Here is a 20,976-nt window from a genome sequence, read left to right as displayed (position 1 = left end):
CCCCTTTTCCTCCACACCTAAGACCCCTGAGCCAACCTCAACCACGTTATAGGTAAAACCCCTTTACAATTGATTAATTATGAATTTGTAGGACACAGTTTGAGAGATGAATGCTGACTTCTGCCTAAAGTTAGGGCGAAAAGACCAGAAATGCACTGTAGAGAATGTTAAACATATTTACTAAACAACTAGATGGGGCTTATGAGAGTGTATTTCCTAAACTATGTTGTGCATTGACTGTGTATCCCCGACTAATTAGGCAAGTAAAACTTTAGATACATTCTTTATTGAAGTTTGAAATTTAGGCATCAGAGGAAACATGTAGTTTAAGTGTGTAAATGTATGAATCGGATAAAGTATATTTGTTTGTATGTCCCACTTTTTACATGAGTTAGTTTTCTATCTTTCTGTTGGGTTCAGAGTTCCACTTGGCTGTGTCCATCCAGAAAATGAAAATCTTACTCTTTCCATCTACCTGCCATCACATTCTCCCACACTTCTACCTATGAAAAACACACAAAAAACAGCCTACCACTTTCACACAAGGCATCCTGCGGGCTTAGGTGAGGAATTGATCAGACATTAACAAGATAACAATCCTAACAGGTATACAATATATTAAGATTGATACTTGGGTTTAAGGAATAATTGGTCGTGAAACATGTCACAGGGCATGTGGCATCTGCCTCCTTTATCTTGTACCAAGTGATGCATAAACTGACACCGAAATACGCTTGTGTAATTTGACAACCTCTGTAACAAAACATAATAACAAAAGATATAGGAAGCCAGTTTGTTTTTATACCATTATTTGGTTATTTTCAGTATACATGTCCAAAAATTAGCATATTGTGATAAAGTTCATTATTTTCTGTAATGTACTGATAAACATTAGACTTTCATATATTTTAGATTCATTACACACAACTGAAGTAGTTCAAGCCTTTTATTGTTTTAATATTGATGATTTTGGCATACAGCTCATGAAAACCCCAAATTCCTATCTCAAATTAGCATATCATGAAAAGGTTCTCTAAACGAGCTATTAACCTAATCATCTGAATCAACTAATTAACTCTAAACACCTGCAAAAGATTCCTGAGGCTTTTAAAAACTCCCAGCCTGGTTCATTACTCAACCGCAATCATGGGTAAGACTGCCGACCTGACTGCTGTCCAGAAGGCCATCATTGACGCCCTCAAGCTAGAGGGTAAGACACAGAAAGAAATTTCTGAACGAATAGGCTGTTCCCAGAGTGCTGTATCAAGGCACCTCAGTGGGAAGTCTGTGGGAAGGAAAAAAATGTGGCAGAAAACGCTGCACAATGAGAAGAGGTGACCGGACCCTGAGGAAGATTGTGGAGAAGGACCGATTCCAGACCTTGGGGGACCTGCAGAAGCAGTGGACTGAGTCTGGAGTAGAAACATCCAGAGCCACCGTGTACAGGCGCCAGGTCAAGCCACTTTTGAACCAGAAACAGCGGCAGAAGCGCCTGACCTGGGCTACAGAGAAGCAGCACTGGACTGTTGCTCAGTGGTCCAAAGTACTTTTTTCGGATGAAAGCAAATTTTGCATGTCATTCGGAAATCAAGGTGCCAGAGTCTGGAGGAAGACTGGGGAGAGGGAAATGCCAAAATGCCTGAAGTCCAGTGTCAAGTACCCGCAGTCAGTGATGGTCTGGGGTGCCTTGTCAGCTGCTGGTGTTGGTCCACTGTGTTTTATCAAGGGCAGGGTCAATGCATCTAGCTATCAGGAGATTTGAGCACTTCATGCTTCCATCTGCTGAAAAGCTTTATGGAGATGAAGATTTCATTTTTCAGCACGACCTGGCACCTCTCACAGTGCCAAAACCACTGGTAAATGGTTTACTGACCATGGTATTACTTTGCTCAATTGGCCTGCCAACTCTCCTGACCTGAACCCCATAGAGAATCTGTGGGATATTGTGAAGAGAAAGTTGAGAGACGCAAGACCCATCACTCTGGATGAGCTTAAGGCCGCTATCGAAGCATCCTGGGCCTCCATAACACCTCAGCAGTGCCACAGGCTGATTGCCTCCATGCCACGCCGCATTGAAGCAGTCATTTCTGCAAAAGGATTCCCGACCAAGTATTGAGTGCATAACTGAACATAATTATTTGAAGGTTGACTTTTTTTGTATTAAAAACACATTTCTATTATTGGTCGGATGAAATATGCTAATTTGAGATAGGAATTTTGGGTTTTCATGAGCTATATGCCGAAATCATCAATATTAAAACAATAAAAGGCTTGAACTACTTCAGTTGTGTGTAATGAATCTAAAATGTATGAAAGTCTAATGTTTATCAGTACATTACAGAAACTAATGAACTTTATCACAATATGCTAATTTTTTTGAAAAGGACCTGTATAATTCTCATGCTCTCTTAGTCTTGTTGTTGTGTTGTGGGATACTCTGAGGTATTCTATTCTGCTCTCACAATGAATAAAAGACACCACAGCTTTATGGTCTTAATATTTGTGTGCTTTTAGGATGGAACTGTAGGAAATTGTGATCCAGCTAAATTGCTTTGTGTAAAATTAAAACAAGTACATGTTAACACTTTAACTGAGTTTTGTAATTGAGAAGGTGAATATCATTACGTTAATATCATTACCATTTATTTATTGAAAGGTTAACTTTACTTAAGATTTACATTGTAGAGGTTAAGATGAGAAAGTTTGGAAATCCTAGTCCTGAATATTACAATGCATATTCCTTAATTGCGGTACTGTTATCCAAAAGGCTATCAGGCTGTTGAGTTTGATATAACTTTACCTACATCCATGCTTAACGCATTCATTTCTTTATTCATTGTACTCTTACAGATCAAAAAATGCACTTACTGCCAGTTGGAGGATGACACCCCTAAAGGTAATAGTTTAAAATTTGGAAAAATAAATTAAATGGGCAATCAGTATTTATTAAGGTAAATCTGCCCCTTTTTAAATTAAATTTTACACTTATATTCGTAAACCTTGTATTGGGTGACTTCTGAATAGGCTGTTCTGCATAGGCATTGATAATCCTTTGTGTTATGCTTCATCCAAGGCGATAGGTGTCAGAAAAGTCAAAGAAGACACGCAATAAAACTTGCCTGCACTGTTTCTATGGAGCTGAAGGTGGAGCCTAATGGCACAATGGAAGGGGCTAGTCCTGTTAGTCATCTCATGATAACAGCAGATCTGTCCAATAAAATTTCTTTTTCACAATCCAGGCTTCCTTTTGAACATTTATAAAAATTGATGTTCTTTATATTTTAAAAATGATGATGGTAAGGGGGTTACTAATTAGCCCCAGCTTCCTGCTTCAATGGGAAATAGGTGTGTGCGTGTGTGCATGCCCTTCAATTTCATAGTGTCTTTGGGTGTGTGAGTGACAGGAAGCTATTGGGGGGTGTAGGCAAATAAGATCAGCAGCATGTATACAGGAGTCAACTTGAAGTGTTTTGACTGATTGTTTGTTCGATTTGGTACTTCTCTCTCACTTTCCGCCGTCTCTGGTGATCAGTGGTTACTTCTAATGTGTTCTTTGATGGAAACCAACCCTTCTTTCCATCGGAGAGACGCATACCTTCATACCAACCTTAATGAGTGAAATGGAAATCAATTTTAGTTTCAAATGGAAAAAAATTTAAAAAAGTGATTTTTATTTTAACTGACCTTCACTGGTTTTGCGCAGCACGTTGATGATATCAGATGGCTCCAAGCTAAGCTCGTCTGCCTGTTTTGCTACATACTGAGTGACACACTGCACTTGAGGACAGTCTGATTGACACACGTAAACACAAAGATCATTATATTCTGTGTATAAACTATACCCTGAGGACATACTGTATCAAAGAGACCTTATCTGGAATATAATTGTGGAAGCTTTCTCAAAGTTGTGTGTGTGTTTGGTGGGTGTTTTTTTTTTTTTTTTTTAAATAAACTGAAGGTATTCCTCCAGAGTTTTGCTCCAACCCTGATAAAACTCACGTGTCTATAGCCTTCTAGTAATTCTGAAGTCATTGATTACATTGTTCAGGTTTGGTTGATCAGGGTTGGTGCTAAACTCTGCAGGCACTCCAGCCCTCCAGGAGCGAGTTTGCCCATGCCCGCTATATGAAAATCAGAGATTCTGTTAAAACAGTTCATCTGTGTGCCATGGCAAAATTTTAAACAATTGAGCATATGTAGTATACAGTAGCATGAATGACCAATTGTTCAATATTTAGAAAAAGCGTTCTCCACAGTGTCTGTAAGGTAATGAATTAAAAGCTCACCCCAGTCCTCATAAATCTTCTCCTCCCCGAGTGCTGCTTTAATAGATGGAAAAGCAGCCATCCACCTATGCATGTCTGACCTGGAGAGAGGGTGTTAAAAAGAAAGCGAGACGTCAGAATGATAAAAATATAAAATGACACTGATTTCTGCCTGTAGCTAGTATCAATAAGACTGCTAAGCTACATGCATCTTACTCGGTATTAGCCTTGAGCAAGTGTTCACAGGTGCCACCCCGATAGTTTTCCAAGATGGTCAAACAGAAACAGTGATCCAAGTGTTGTCCAAGATTGTTTTCTGTGGCCTGTACCTGAACCAGAGACCGATGAGCATGATCGATCACCACAAAGCGGTCTGGACAGCCACTGAGAGGAGAGAGAGGAGGGCAAAAAAGGGCACCACGTTAGATCGAAGATTTACTCATTACATAGAGTGCCGCAATAACTTGGGTGAAATGCCTGAAATAAGGTTTGTGTTTAACAAGGTAATAATATTTCCACATTTTATTCTAGAATATACAGTGCACAGCATAAATGAGTGCAGCCCCTCTAAAACTTAAATTCAGCAATTACTCTTTACTTAGATGACATGTTAGGGTTCTTTGGAGATATGTTTCAACAAGCCTGTTTGATCAATTACCAAAGAAGAATGTCACAATTATTCAGCAAAATCAGATTTTTTTAGCATAAAAGAGGACAATGGTAAAAGAGGAATACCAAATTATTGTTTTAAGAGTGAAAATATAGCAGAAGTAGCACCGACATTCAAAAACAATGGACTCCTGAAATATTTAGGTCTTCACTTTAAGTTTTAATTTAGGGATGGCTGAATTTTTGCTAGAAAAAAATTTAGTAATACAAATATATGTTTAATACATTTTAGTTTTGTCATCTTTACATGAATTATATTAGTGAACATTAAGAAAATACATCTTTTATATTTATTCAGAGGGGGTGTACTCATTTATGCTGTGCACTGTAAAATACATCAGTATTACCCCACTCATGATCAGTGTTGGGGAAAGTTTTAAAAGTAATGCATTACAATATTGCATTACTCCCTAAAAAGTAACTAATTATGTTAGTCCCCCCCCCACCCCCAAGGGAATTAATGCTTGTTCACATTTAGTCAAGAAGTAACATCATGTTTACAGTGCATACAACGCCTTTGTCCTTCCAATTTCTCTCAGCATGGAGACAGGAGAATAAATGGTAAAACAAAGTAACTGACATTACTTATTTGAAAAAGTAACTCAGATATTTTCTTGTAAATTAAAAAGTAATGCATTATTTTACTAGAAAAAAGTAATATGATTACGTAATAACGTTACTTGTAATGCGTTACCCTAAACATTGCTCCTGATTTATGTAATATGTCAGTTACATTTATACTTGTGCTCTTGCAGATTATTTTAATTCAAACTTTCCAATTTTAAATAAAGACCTTGAAGCCATGACCATGGTTTAGTTCTTTATAGCCTATAGCTTTTGTATGTCTGGTGATGGCATTTAGCCTTTAAAATACAGGGGTTAGACAATGAAACTGAAACACCTGGTTTTAGACCACAGTTAGTATGGTGTTGGGCCTCCTTTTTTTGGCCAATAGAGCATTTCGTCTTTGGAATTGTCATATACAAGTCCTGCACAGCTGCCAAAGGCATTTTGAGCCATTCTCCTCTTGCAGATCAGGGGTCAGGTCACTATATGATTCTGGTGTAGGAAAATGTTATCTGACTCGCTCCTCCAAAACACCCCAAAGTGGCACAATAATATTCAGATCTGGTGACTATGCATGCCATGGGAGATGTCCAACTTCACTTTTCTTGTTCATCAGACCACTCTGTCACCTGTCTTGCTGTGTGTACTGGTGCATTATCATCCTGATACATGGTACCACCTTCAGAGTACAATGTCTGAACCATTGGGTGCACATAGTCAACGTTCACACCTGTTCTTACTGGTGGAATGTGCAATCAGTGAAGATTGGCCACCAGGCTGCAAAAATATAGCCATGAAACCTCCAACATTATATTGGCCAGTGTTTCAGTTTCATTGTCCAACCCCACAGAGTGGTCTTATGAACAAGAAAAGTGAAGTTGGACATCTCCCATGGCCTGCATAGTCTCCAGATCTGAATATTATTGTGCCACTTTGGGGTGTTTTGGAGAAGCGAGTCAGATGACATTTTCCTACACCAGTATCATGTAGTGACCTGACCCCTGATCTGCAAGAGGAGAATGGCTCAAAATGCCTTTGGCAACTGTGCAGGACTTGTAAATGACAATTCCAAAGACGAAATGCTCTATTGGCCAAAAAAAGGAGGCCCAACACCATACTAACTGTGGTCTAAAACCAGGTGTTTCAGTTTCATTGTCCAACCCCTGTACATAAGCTTAATATAGAATTGTCATGTTGAACAAAAGGTGTAAGAATGATTAACTTTTAATGGCCACGGAGCTTTTAAAAAGTAAATGGGAAAATCTTATTGGATTTTGATAAGGGATCCGTGGTTTACCAGGTTCCAGGTGAGCCTACAAAAATATGTCATCTTTACGAAGTCCCCCACCCACCCCCCATTGGTTTTGAAGTAAATCTCAGTAACCATATGCCTCTAACCTTTTCTTTGTAGTGAGAATGAGAAGGTCATTGAAGAGGAACATGTACACAGGGGTACATTTGCTGCGGATGCTAAAGAGAGACCCTCTTTTACACAGCTCTTGTAGTTCTCCCTGTTTTTCTAGACAGCGTGTTTTAGAAACAATTGGAATGGCCTGTCGAAGAAAAACACAAATAGCCAAAGAAATAGAATGTTTCTGTTTGCATATTAAAATAATATTAAACATTTGGCTATGGCTATATGACTCCTGTATTACTGTCACATTAAACATTTTCAGATCAGGGGATCATTACTTCTAGGTATTGTCTTTATACAGGATAAGTGAAGCCCCCTTGGGTTCTGTGAAGCAACATGTAAATGTATTTTAAAATACCTTTGTTGAAGCTCAAATCAAATTTAAGAGTATTTTTCATATGACTAGTGAAGTAATGCATTTACAGACCTTGAGTTTGTCAAACTCCAGCTTGTTAGAGATTTGAATGAGCTCTTCCATCTGTTTCATCTGCCCCACCTGTGTGTTTGCCTGCGTGATTAGCTATAATTAAGAATGATGGCAAGTGAAAATCAAAGCTGGATATGAATGACAGAACAAGTGCACATGGAGAGTTGTTTATGAATCAATGTGTAGATTTAGTGTTAGTTGCCCATTTCACATGTATTTTACTACAGGGACATCAGTATGTATTATGTAAAGCTCTTATGAAATCAGCAACATGACATAAATAGTCCATTAAACTCACATCAGAATGAGCTTACGAAGTAGCTTGACGATCATTCAGTTTTTCCTTTTACTGCTTATTTATGTTTTAATGTATCTTTTTTCTGCAAAAATTAAATTGCATAGTGTGGTGCAACTAACATACAGATCCATGCAGAAAATATCAAATAACTTGACCTTTTATGAGAAGAAAATGTTAGTTTAGGATGAATTTTGTATGTGTTTAAACTAGGTTTTAAAAGATTTTTCTTTATTTTTATGTCACCGATCCATTGTAAAACAGTTTTGAATGTGACTCAACAAATCAGGTTTTGGATTTAGAACAGTATATTTTATATTTAATCAATATCACACAAGCAAAAAGTACTTGTGCACTGTTACCTTCAGGAGCTCACAGTTGATATACAGTACAATACAACACAATTGTAAGTGTGATATTGCTTTAAAACACTTAATACTGATATTTCAGACAGACGCAGCTAAAAGAAAACATTAAGAATTCTATGTAGCAAACACTAAACATTTTTACTGCTATTATTCTAAACATCAAAACTCAGTCAATCAAGGATCAATGCTGATTTTGTTCATTTTACCTTAGAAACTGACGCCAGAGCCTTGGAAGCCGTTTCCTCCTCTTTAGTGCCCTTTGCAGTCCGCTTTTGAATATTCTACAAAAGTTTGAAACTAATCCAATTACTATTGTCTGGTAGTTTCACATTTACTGGAAAAATGACAGGAATGGTTATTTTTTGAGAACAATAGCAGGGTGTATCTAACCTGTATAAGTATTTTGATGCGTGTGATTCGCTGGAAGGGCAGAAGCATAAAGGACGTGAAGGGCAGACGTTTACAGAGTGGAGATGACTCTAGCCGCCTCATCACAAGAGAAAAATCTCTGCTACTCTCCCTGCCAATACCATACATACACATAAGCAACATGCCATACAACATTGTTTATTTATTTATTTTATTCATTAGTATTATCTTATTTGCTAACACTTTATTTTAAGGTGTTCATAACACAGGGTAATTACCTAGTTAAGCACTTAGTACTAGCCATTGTACTCACATGAAACAAAATGTACTTACCATTATGGAACAGCGTGTACTTACAGTTTGTAATTATTTAGATGTAATAGGCAGCTTCTGTTACACAGTGTTGGGCTAGTTACTCATTATGTAACGTAATGTAATATATTACTCATTGCTAGTTACTCCTTTAAAAAGTAATAATGTTACTTTACTTATTACTTTCTGGCAACAGTAATTAGTTACACTACTAGTTACATTACTTTTTCTTGATGCCCCACAGAAGTTGCAACTGTTTATCTTCCACGTAAAGTTCTTCTTTGCCTCACCTTTTGACCAAAATCCACATTGGATCACAGTCAGAAGTTATTACAAACAATCAATAGTGATTGATACTGACATTCAAGTAGAAGTGTTGTGCCAGTCATGACAATTCTGACAAATCTAGGAATTTTTTAATTGTTGTATTTTAAATCAGCAGGGTTAAGGCATCAAAAGTAACTAAGTAACTAAGCTATTTTATAGATGGTAACTGTAATATTATTACTGAATTCTTATTAGTAATTAGTTACACTACTAGTTCGTACAAAAAGTAATATTATTACAAATATTATTACTATTCAATATTATAACTAAATTACAAGTAATTAGTTACTGCCCATCACTGCTGTTACACATATGTAACAGACGAGTCTGTTACACACCTACTTATGTAATCAAAAGATTGTTACATATGTGTTGCAGACTTTATACAGCATAATTATCAAGTCACAGACATAAGCTACTAAAAATTAAGCGTATCAAGATTGTGTACTTTATAAGTATTGTGACGAGCATCCCGAGCTTTAATCAGCGTCCCCCTGGAAACAGTGGCGTAGCGCAAACTACGTTGGCCCACCCGCAAGAGTGGAGGCGGGGCCCCTCACCGCATAATTAGATGGGGGATTCACCTTTTCATTCAAAATCGTGAATTAGTACTGTGGAATTTAATAGTATGTAATAATTTCGTATTTATTTATTAAGAACTTTTCACAAAAAAAAAAAAAAAGAATAAAAGAAACACCAACAATAAAACAGCAATTATATTAACTTGTTAAAATGCAAGGGAGCACATGACGTCAAAATATTTTTTCTATCTGCAGTATACAACAAAGATTCATGACGTTTAACATTCAATAAAGGTAATATATATTACCTTTAAAATCCTCCAAAGCGCCCCTTTCTCCTAGCATAGGAGTCCTTGACAATGTCTGTTATGTCCATCTGACGCGCGTGCTGGCTTTCAATGCTGAGTATCGCAAGTTCAGTAGGCCTATTGCATTGAATTTTGCATTGAATTTTTGGTAGTTTTGCATTGAATTGCTCTTTTCGGTGTTGGTTAGTCCGTTTTTGAGCTCCGCTGACATATTTTCTTTTACTCATTTTGCGCTCATAAGCTTCACTCTCTAAACAGTTGCGGAAATTCTTAATCGTGATTGGATAACAAGGACAATGGATATGGGCCCTGCGGGCCCATCTGCTACGCCACTGCCTGGAAACACACACACATCAGCTGCGCCTCCTCATCACCGGCTGATCGATCACAGCTGTTTCCACTCAGGCCGCGTCAGATAAGCCGTGTGTGCCACACAACTGGTGAGACCTCTCCGTTAAGCACAGACTAATGTTTGTTCTCCGTCTTTTTCTCCAGAGAGCAGCGTGTGGCCGATCAGCCCTCAACAAGCACGGACCCACACAGCACTCGGAGACTGCACAAACCCACGAAGCACCGCACGCTATTTCCCCGTTTTACTTCAGCACACCTAAAGAATTGTCAATAAAATCCAACCTCCGGGGCTCTCACTTCAGCCACCCTTGTTGCGTGATCTTTCACCCGCTCACAGTATCTATACTGTACAGCTTATCCAGCTGCACCTCAGTTTGATTTAACCCACCAGTACGCAGTTTAAATGCATGTAATACCTTCCTGATTACATTAAAAGTACAGAATATTACACAGGCAAAAGCTATTTAAAATAAAGTGTATCAAGATTGTACTTGGGTGTACGAGTATCTGTGTAACAGTAACAGTATTACATCTACTTAATTACAAACTGTAAGTACAGACTGTTCTATTACTTAGTTACATGATACACATTTTGTTTTATGCAAGTACAACAGCTTGTACTAAGCATTTAACTAGGTAATTAATCTGTATTATGAATACCTTAAAGTAAAGTGTTACCTTTGAGTTTTTTTTTTTTGCAGGTATGGGTAAAAGTCTTACATCAGTCTGCTGTAGGACTTCTCTTGGTACTGCTGATTTCGGACATAATCAATAAAGACTGAGAAATGGTTCTCTGAGTGCTCATAAATGATGTCACACACGTCAGATATCACCACACTCTCATCTACTCGCTTCAGCAGATCCCCTATAAACCTGAGAACAACAGAGATGTGCATTAATGCCTATGGGGTAGTTGTTTGGGTGAAAGTAAATAATTGATGACAGAATTGTCATTTCTTTTATCTGTCATCTTCTCGAACTTGTCTCTCTTTCTCACCTCTCGCTGACTTCATAGACCTGCAAGAGGTTGGAAAAGAGGGCCTTCCTATCATGAATGACCAGAGTCTCACTGAGTTCCCGTGACCCAAGGAAATGATCCTTCAGAACACGCAGGGACCGCAGGTAGGAGGCCTCAGAGGTGAGCACCTCAAACATGCTCTAAAACACACATAAAGTTTAAAATAAAAACATGTAACAAAGTTGAATTTGGCAAAAAAAAGATGTAAAGTTACTTATAATAGCGTTAAATTATTCTGACCTCTTGTCTCTGTTTTTCAGTGCGAGAAAGTTTATGTAACACTCCACTTTCTTTCACCACTGGTAAATCCTGCCAGAGTGTAATCTCTTCAGGGCCTCTCCTGGATCGGGTGCCAACCACAACCAGCCCTCCGGTACCCTCAAGACCCAGGGTTTTACTAACACTCGTCCTGTTGCAATCAGGACTATCAGACTGGATCTGACTGCCTTCTTTCAAGACCTTTTCCTGGTAGATCTGATATAGAGGTTCTGAGGATGACACATTGTTTTTAAAAATGCTTGGTTGAGCAGCAAAAGATCCAAAGAAATGTTATTGCACCGAATGTTAATTTTATTTAACCGGTGAACCATGAACACTGCTCCAAAATCTATCCTACCATTCTATAATAAAACCAGAAATAAAACCTAACTGTTGTTTTTGGACATCTGAAATGGATGAAAGGTTTTCCTTTCCCTTTATGTGTATTTTACATTCATTTACTTATCTCACCATAGTCACTGTTTGGCTCCCAGTCACTGGAGATTCTCCGTGGGCTTCCTGTTTTGTCACACATCCTGTAAGAAACCCACAACAGCTTAACCTGGCCACACATTATCGGGCTCAAACAAGTATCTGTCTCAGATAAAAGGCCTAATGAAAAGATGCAATAAGATGCTATTTACACTAACTGAAAATAGCGATAGTGTAAATAGCAATGGATTTTATTTATATTAAGTGAAAATAGCTGTATTTTTTTAAGCATTATGCAATTTACACTAAGTGCATTTTCGGCTAATTATAATACTTATTGCAAATAGTGGCAATTATATGCACCTCAGTATTGTAGTACATTATAAAACATGCAATAATAATGTATTAAGTGTAAAATATAGTTTAAATTCAAATTATTAAATGGATGCCTCCTTATTGGGACAATATAAGCCTTTCCTGCACCTACAGTACCCTAACCGTACCCAATACTTTATTTTTAACTTTTTGATTATTTCCTTTTCCATTTTTATTGAAAATAAAAGCATTTCCAATGTGATATGAGATTTGAAAAGGGAGAAAAAAAAGTTTGGCAAAAAAAGACAGATCTGAACCCAGGTCGATTAAATTGGAAGAAAAAAAAAAACGCTATGGTACACACTTTACTATCTGCACCACTGGAGCAGTTATTAGAGTATTGTCTTTTGTAATGTTGACTAACCCAAACACACGCTTGTGGACAGAGTTAGTGGAAATAGCCTCTGTCAACAAGGCTTAGTGTAAACAGACACTCCGTTTTGGGCATTTGTCATTGGTCAGGTAAAAAATCAATTCAAATAAAATAAAATAACAAAAAAGGGTGTTGGTAAACCTGGGAGACAAAAAAAAGGGAAATTCTCACCATTTCATGTAAAGGTTGGTATGTCAACGAAATTTCAGGGAAAGAGGATGTGTGAATTAAGCTTTTGGCCTACTACTTTAAAGATGTTGAAATAAGTATAAAGGAAGTCAAATAAGTAGATGTGAGGGTCATAAAAGCATATATTTATTTTACATTTATGTACGTTTTAACACATTTAAGTAACCACATAAGTTAGTTTGCAAAGTGCGCTAAAAAGATGGTTACAAACGGAAGTCTTTATCACGTGAAGCTGTAACTGCAACTACGGGCTGTCTCACTTCCCATTAGGAAAGATGTATTTGACAGTACATCATTTTATTACAGACTTGCACACATCAGAAACCTTTGATGTTTTCAGACAACACAAAAATACTTTGACCCCTCTTAAAATCATTGAATAATTTGCACACTTTTTGAGAACAACTTATTGATGCTGTATACTTACGCGTCCATGTCAATAGACTCCCAGTCTTCAAAATCACTATTTTCATAGCTTTCACCTACAAAACAAACATGAAGCTTTTGAGAAATATAGGCATATCAATATTAGGGTGGGGTCAGGATTAGGGCTGAGGTTAGGGGCTAAGACAATGTTACTATACTTAATGTTTGGGTTTAGGACTATATTTATTTGACATTTAAGACTGTTCATTTTTTTATTTGTTCACACGAATGTTGTTGTCACAAGATCAACACTGGGTCCAAATGCAGGGAGAGAAAGAATATATTTAATAAACACAAAAACAAAACCAAAAAGCCAACACGGCAGACTAAACATAAACTCAACAAAACAAGAAACACGGTCAAAAGCCAGGATCAAGAATACTAGGAACACAACAGAACATAAAGACAATGCAGACATGAAGCAGGAGTGAGAAGTAAGAGTTCTTATAGTCCAAATGATAATTGTGAACAGATGTGAGTGTAATCAGTGCAAATGACAAAACAGACGTGAACAATCAGAGGAGTGCAGTGCAAACACTGCACACTGCACACAAAACCCACAGCCCCGATCATGACAATGTCATGCTTGGCAAAATTGTGGCCACTATCTTTAGAAGTGCATATGTTAAAATTAGGGGTGGGCATAGATAAAATTTTTTAAATCTAGATTAATCTAGATTAAATCTTGGAATTAATCTAGATTAATCTAGATTAAAATGGCTAATTTGAATTCTGATGAAGGCATTCAGAATATGCGTGCTACCCAAATAATGACTAAAAGTAAGTCTTCGAGAACGGGCCAGGTAGCGCATTAGATCAGGCGCTCATCTCCTGTTTCCAAAATGCATCACAAACTGCTTGACAATTGCATTTACAACATAATTACCAATACAAACTTGTGTAACCAAGTACATCTGCGCAAAAGGCTGCACGACGTGCACGTTGCCGTTAAATACAGTACACAGAGACGCGCACGGGAAAGAATAGCCTATCTGCGTGCATTGTCTTCGATTAAACTGCGTTGCTTTTAGAAGCGTCAATTCAGTTGTTGCATATAGTTTAATGTCTTTATTTCGGGATTATCAAAGTAAATTATAACTCAAATTTGAGATTTTACTGGGGCACAGCAGATTTTAACTGGGGCGCGTGCCCCAGTAAAAAGGGTCTAAGAACGCACCTGCCCTGAAGCGGCTTCATAACTGCATCCATGTTTGCAGACTATGCACGTCTCATTTGATGTGGTAATTTCACAGAAGTTGGAGACTCGTTCTCGCCCCCTACAGTGCAATTAGACTAGGTATACATCATCCGCGCTAAAATATCAAAGTTAAAGTCATCATATCTTGCGTATTTTAGACCCAGCTCCCAACCCAACTTTGAGAATAGATTAACAGCGATATTTTTTTTATCGCCCGATAAGAGTCTCACGTTAACGCAGCACGTTAACGCCGATAACGGCCCACCGCTTTAGTAAAAAGCAAACTTTGGATATTCTTCTGCACTCACCAGATGCGTTTGTCATAGATACGGGGCGAGACTGTTTTCCATTCTGACTGCTGCTGGTGTTTCTGATTGGTAGACCGCCACCTCGAAGAGAGACTACACATGCCAGCACTGGCTGGGAAGACCGTTTCTTTGTCTTTTGGTGGGGTGAAGGATGTAGAGGAACTCGTGGAGGAGGTCGAGGGGGGATTGCAGGAGGGGTAACTTGATTATCATTTGATGGCAAAATGTCCAAATATATATGATCATCAGTGTGCTCCAGATGTGCATAATGTTGGGTATTTTGATACTCAGATGACTGATAAGTCCTTGGTGGTAAAGGGGGTTTTGAGTTTTTAGTTGACTCATCAGCATATGCAAATCCATTTCCTGCTAATTTGTGAGAGGTGTGGTGAAGTAGAAAGCTTTGGCAATTTATACATGGAGGCAGCGTTTGGGGGGTAGAATTGGGAAATGGACTGTTCTGTGGCCAACTGACTTCTTTACTGGTTAGGTGTAAAACACCCTTATTTCTCTGACTTCCTCTGTTATGATGTGTGTGACTCTTTTCAATTACAGTATCCATGACATTTTTCTCCTCGTGTAGAGGTACCCAGACCAGTTTCATACCAGGCCTTTGAAGATGGCAGAGGCAATGACAGTGTTTCTCCTCTGAGTGGGTAGGTGGTGCAGTTGAGCCCTGATGATTCTCTCTGGTGCCACTCACATTATTCACCTCACTGCCATCAGGAGCTGAGAGAAATAAGGATAGTCAGGTGCTTTATGAAGCTTATCAACAAGCCCAGACAGAATGTACTTTTTTCTCTCCCCATTTTATTTTTTATGCTGGTAAAATGGTATAATGTGTTAAACAGAGCATTCTACATCATTTTTGGTAGGTGAGAATATAAGATTAACCAAAATATTTAATAACTGACCATGGAAAGAGGCTCAAAGCCAATGTACCTTTAACTGATTTCACTTTAAGACACACATTTAACAGTGGTCATCAAATTGCAGCCCAACTAAAAATTGATGTTGTACAAAAATAAACAAAATTAAAATGTCTCTTGAATTTGAATGGTTTTATGCTCTCAGCAGTCAATTCACTGCATCTAACATGTTTATGCTGCTTGCAAGTTAACCTGCATTTGGTTCAATAACAAATACAAGGTTTTCCAAAAAAAAAAAAATCTTTTGAAAAAAAAAAAACTAATCATGTACCTCTTGTATTTACGTTGATTTTATATGGTTTTAATGTAATGATTTAAACCTCTGTCATGTGATATATACCTAAATATATCACATAAACCTACCTATAAAGTTATATCAGATTCAAAATAAAACAATCACATCATTCAGCATCATTTCATATTAAGGCAAATACAGTAAAGCACACACGTTAGAAACAGATCTTAAAACATTCATTACCTGATCGACCCACATCCACATCATCAACTGCCATTTGAAGATTTCTTTCCCCCAGCATCTGTCCACTTTTCCTAAGTCTTGAAAACGAAGATATATCCTCTGCTTGGTCCTTTGTCCTGGCTGAACATGACAATTTAGCTGCAACTACCACAGTCCTTCCATCTTGGCTCATGTTTTGAGAGTATTTTCTTACTTTACTGTTGTAGTTTGCTGCCATTTGCTTGCCCGTTACTTGTTCAAAGTTACGCAAAGCATGAGCCACTCTGCTAGAGGAACCAAAGTGGCTTTGCTGGCGTGAAGCGTTAACGTTTGGTTTTGGTGGAATGGTAGGTTTTCCATTGGATGTGTTACGGACTGACTTATCCATCATTTCATGCTCCAAAATAATTTTCATGTCCAAGTGAGCAAGATTTACACATCCAAATCCAGAGACAAAAGGATGCACTAATATTAAGGTGCCAAACGGAGCAACTGATGCAGCAAAATCCCTGAATGTGGTGATTTCCACATCAACAACCTCCCTTGTGTCTTCTTGGTCATCAAAGCCTGTGTTGTCACATTCTGTTCTCTTGTCATATCAATTACTTTTAAAAACAAGAAAATAAGTTTAATTAACTTTCACTGAGCATTCAGAGCTGCCACACACAATATGTGAAGAAATATTTTACCTCCTCTGGTATGTTATCCTTGTGAGCAAAGTTGTTATGAGCGCTGTTAAAAATGTCACTAATTATGGTTACTTCTCCTTTCAGATCTTGTCCTCTGGCCTTTCACATGGCTTAAGAGGGAAGTAGGTCACCACACCAAATGGACTGTTAATATATTGAGTGACATACTGTAGATGCTGGATTTAAGATAAGCGCAGTGTCACTTTGACTTTAAAGATTATTTGTATAATCCAAATCAATTTAGCTCATTTCCACAAGCACTGAAACACATAATAAAGTTACCTCCAGATGTTTTTGGATGATTTTAGTTGTCTAATATATTATATTATTACATTATTGGCATCCTTATGTCTTGTAAGACAATGGAAACTGTGCCTTGTTGACTGTACAGCCCAATTCTTGAAGATCATGCTTTATTGCAATTATTGCAAATAAAAATCACTAGTGCTCCCTCTTCCTCTCGCTAACTTCAATCCCCGATTGAATGGTATATTATATTATATATTATATTATTATATTATATTATTGTTATACAAAGACTGCTGTGGGAACTGAATACCACAAAGATGCATAATTTCCATGACTTGCTTTAGATTTACACAACTGAAAACTCCCAGTTCAACATTTCAGCAAGGCAGCTGATACCAGACTGACTATAAAAACAACACTCTACTTTCCTACATAAAAATACTTTATTGTTATAGTCAAGTTTAACGAGACTGCTATACAACCAAATGTATTATAAATCCAAAAAAAAAAAAAAAAAATCAATTCGTTGACAAACAGTAAACAGAATGTCTTTTGAAATCTCTAGAAAAATATATTTTAACCATAAAGGTACACAAGGATCTCACTTCCTCTATGACATGTAAGCTGATATGTTACTTTTTCTGTTCCTTTATTTTTCATTTACTTGATTTAATTCCTCTTTCTATGCTAACATCCTCCATGACCAAAAATTCCCTCATGAAACTGCAAATGTGCAAGCACAAATACCATTATCAGTAATGTTACTGTCACGGATCAGGCAGGAACACACGAACAACGACGTAGTAAAAGACGAATATTTAATAAATCCAATGGGAAACAGGCAGACACAGGAACACGGAGTGGTAACATCCAAAGAACATCAAAGACCGACAGCAATGAGGTGAAAGCACACACTAAATACACAGACTGATTACACACACAGGTGCAGACAATGAGGGAGAAACCAAAACACTAAGATCTGCGGGGGGAATTGATGGGAGAAACCAACATGAAAGTCCGGGGTGTGACAGTTACCTCATGTATATTACAATAAATTCAGGTGATTTGCTTACTGCTTATTAATTGTTCATCCCAATACATACATATGTAGACATTCTAAGTTACACAATCATTTTTCACATTAAGTACATAATTCATGCCTTTGCTGTTCAATGTGAATCATTCCCTGTGCGTCGACTAGTTTCTTTTTTTCCCTAGTTCACAGTAGAACACATCCCCCTCCTTTTGCTTCCACATAGTTGGGATCCAGATCATTCGGGAGTTTTCCGTTTTGCCCCCAGATGTTAAGCTCCCCAAAGACACCTGTCTCAATCATCTCCTCCTGCCATGGAATTGGTACATTCCCAGTCGCAAACTCATTGTAGAATTCATTAGTTGCGTTCGACTTCATACAGCGCTGCGCAGACTGATCGGCGGCTGACTTGAAGTAGTGCATGCCGGTTAGAAATTTTGTCCGACTTGAACCGGCGACGACGCCACGTGACGTTCACGTGTGGCATCAAAGTAACGCGAGAGCGTTTCGAGAACAGCCAGCTTGCTCAGCCAGCGCAGCATTTCAGAAGGGACTGCGCCAGGCTGTGATGACGTCACAGCTTCTCATGATTGGCCACATTCACCACATGACGATGATCATGCGTGTTTCGTGCATAACAAATCAATTTGCATGCCATTTCGTAAATAGTTTACGATCTTTTGACTGCAGTACATTTTATTCCCTTAAATTCTTTATATTGGATTTGTGCATAAGTTTATTATTGTACTTTTTTCATACAGACCACTTATAGTATTCAGCTGCATATTTAAGTAATATTTTTTATGGAATAACTAAAATGTCACAGACATTTAATGTAATGTGGTCAACATTGATTGATGCTGAAATCTGTAGTTGCTGCTTTACTTGCATGTGTTGCATTTCTTCCAACAAAAAAGGTATTTCTATAGCTTCCAGTTCATGTGCAATAAAGTAGGCAAACGCAACGTGATCTGCCATGTTTGAGGAAGCAACGAGATTTGAGATTTGTCCCCAACTTGTCCGACTTGACAGCTCCGTTTTCAGCTCCTCCCCGACTGCTTTCGGCTAATCTCGCCGATCGGTCTGCGCAGCGCAGCATGAGCTCGAACACACCTAACGTCTTTGTTGTCAATCACAACACCTTTGACAGTGCTGAATGCTCCCACATCATCAATGTCTTTGGCATAGACCATCTTAGGATCTGGGACAAAAGGAGGAGGAAGCACACCTATGCAAAATAAGAAAAGAATAGATTAGATTAGAAAAGAAAAGAAAAGAATGCTTAAAGTATAATACAATGGTTTTAGATGGTACTTTAATACATAACCTGGCTACCACATTCACTTTATTTTAAGGTGTCCTTATTACAGTGTAATTACATGTGTAACAAGGACATTGCAAAACAAACTTTACCACATATTCAAAAAAAAAAAAACCAAAACAAAAAAAAAAAAACTTGTCACTTTTTCATAAGCACTTTCATGATGCATATCCTAACTTTAACTATAGACCATTTCAAGGACGTAAACAATAACAAGCGCGTTGGAACGCTACTGCGCATGTCTGGTCCCGAAGCATTTCCAGTTGCGCCATTTAGATATTTTCTTAATATTTCATTCATGCTTGATGGTTAAAATCTCATATATCATGTTAATTATTTCAACATTTGAATGATTTTCAGTAAATAATGCTTGTGTATTTCGTGTTATTAATCTGCATTGTGCCATTCATAATTATAATTTTTAGAAGTTCTGAAGCACAATTTTAATATAAATTACAGCTACACACATACTGTACACATGTATATATTACATCACTACAGTACTATATGCTGTGCTGTGAATTTTCTGATTTAATCCAGGTCTGTTCAGTCCTACATTCTCAGTGTTCTGACTGATGCCCCCTGCGAGTGCTGCCTAACCACCTATGGTTTCTTCTACACTGCAATCGTATTAGTGGTCTTATTTGAACTTAGGATTTAGTCTTGCTACTTGTGTCCTGAGCTGCCCGCTTAAATAATAGTCACAAACAGAGAATGTGCGTTTTGTGTAGTTCACTCAGGACCATGTATGAAGGTGTCCTACAGGCAATTTTTTCTCATATTAATGATAGCATTGTATTTGCATGTGTTTGGAAGAAGTCAAACCTTGTAGGTCAGTAAGCAACCATCTAGAAATCTCTAAGCATTGTGAACACTCAGAACACTTCAGCAACCATCCAGAAAACTTGCATTAGCAAAGCATTACAATTACTTCTAACCATAGCAATTGCCCTGGCAACCACCCAGAACACTCTATTGTTGCAGGGATTTAGCATGAACAAGTGACACCTTTTTTAAGAAAATCTAGGAATTGTTCTAAATAATTTATTTTGATGTACACAAGCAAGCATGACCCTATGCAGTAGGTGATATGAAGGGTTCAAATAACCATTAAGTAATTAATTAATTAATTAATTAAAATAAATCAAGTAAAATTTCAGCACTGTGCCCGTGTGTAACGGAGGCAGTGAGAAGTGGATCCAAATGCAAGCTTTATTGTAGATGTGGTCAAAAACAAGCAGGGTCAAACACCGGCAAACTGGAACAACAAGGGTAATCCGAAAGAATAGTCCAATATGGTCGGGGCTGGCAGCAAGGTTCAAAAATACAAAAACAATCCAAGATCAAAACACACGGGCAAGGCAAGGAACAAAGAACAAGAAACAATGGAAACACTAAGGCTAAATGCTAAACAATGATCATTGACAACAGAGGGGGAAGGGAGAGGCTTTATACCAAACACTAGGGGTCACATGACAGAAACAACCAATGGGGAACAGACGGAGGGCCAGGTCCATGTGGCGGTGGA

General features: G+C 37.8%; 2 protein-coding genes across 2 annotated transcripts in view; both read right to left on the bottom strand.

The window, feature by feature from the left end:
• Window positions 1-267: 267 nt before the first annotated feature.
• On the bottom strand, window positions 268-16,852 carry arhgef15a (Rho guanine nucleotide exchange factor (GEF) 15). Its single transcript, XM_073841171.1, has 15 exons — window positions 16,178-16,852; window positions 14,771-15,499; window positions 13,266-13,320; window positions 11,941-12,005; window positions 11,452-11,699; window positions 11,191-11,351; window positions 10,914-11,066; window positions 8,396-8,525; window positions 8,212-8,286; window positions 7,343-7,435; window positions 6,900-7,054; window positions 4,482-4,649; window positions 4,287-4,366; window positions 3,685-3,789; window positions 268-3,607 (listed from the first exon to the last, which is right to left on the bottom strand). The coding sequence occupies exons 1-15, from the start codon at window positions 16,569-16,571 to the stop codon at window positions 3,456-3,458; spliced, it is 2,763 nt and encodes a 920-aa protein (XP_073697272.1). The 5' UTR covers window positions 16,572-16,852; the 3' UTR covers window positions 268-3,455.
• Window positions 16,853-18,313: 1,461 nt separating this feature from the next.
• The window catches only part of grk1b (G protein-coupled receptor kinase 1 b), a 73,979-nt gene continuing 71,316 nt past the window's right edge, over window positions 18,314-20,976 (bottom strand). Inside the window, 2 exon segments of the mRNA XM_073840025.1 lie at window positions 18,314-18,499; window positions 19,246-19,355. Of these exon segments, the coding sequence (XP_073696126.1) occupies window positions 18,314-18,499; window positions 19,246-19,355 (296 nt within the window).

This window comes from Garra rufa, chromosome 5 (assembly GCF_049309525.1).
Source record: "Garra rufa chromosome 5, GarRuf1.0, whole genome shotgun sequence".
Classification (NCBI taxonomy): Eukaryota; Metazoa; Chordata; class Actinopteri; order Cypriniformes; family Cyprinidae; genus Garra; species Garra rufa.
Note: the sequence above shows the minus strand (reverse complement) of the source record. Positions and strands in the feature narration are given on the sequence as shown.

Coding starts and splice junctions, on each gene's coding strand:
- arhgef15a (XM_073841171.1), bottom strand. CDS start 16,571: ATGAAAATTATTTTGGAGCATGAAATGATGGATAAGTCAGTCCGTAAC. Junction 13,321..14,770: donor ATCTATGACAAACGCATCTG/GTGAGTGCAGAA, acceptor TTTGTTTTGTAG/GTGAAAGCTATGAAAATAGT. Junction 11,352..11,451: donor CTGAAAAACAGAGACAAGAG/GTCAGAATAATT, acceptor TGTGTGTTTTAG/AGCATGTTTGAGGTGCTCAC.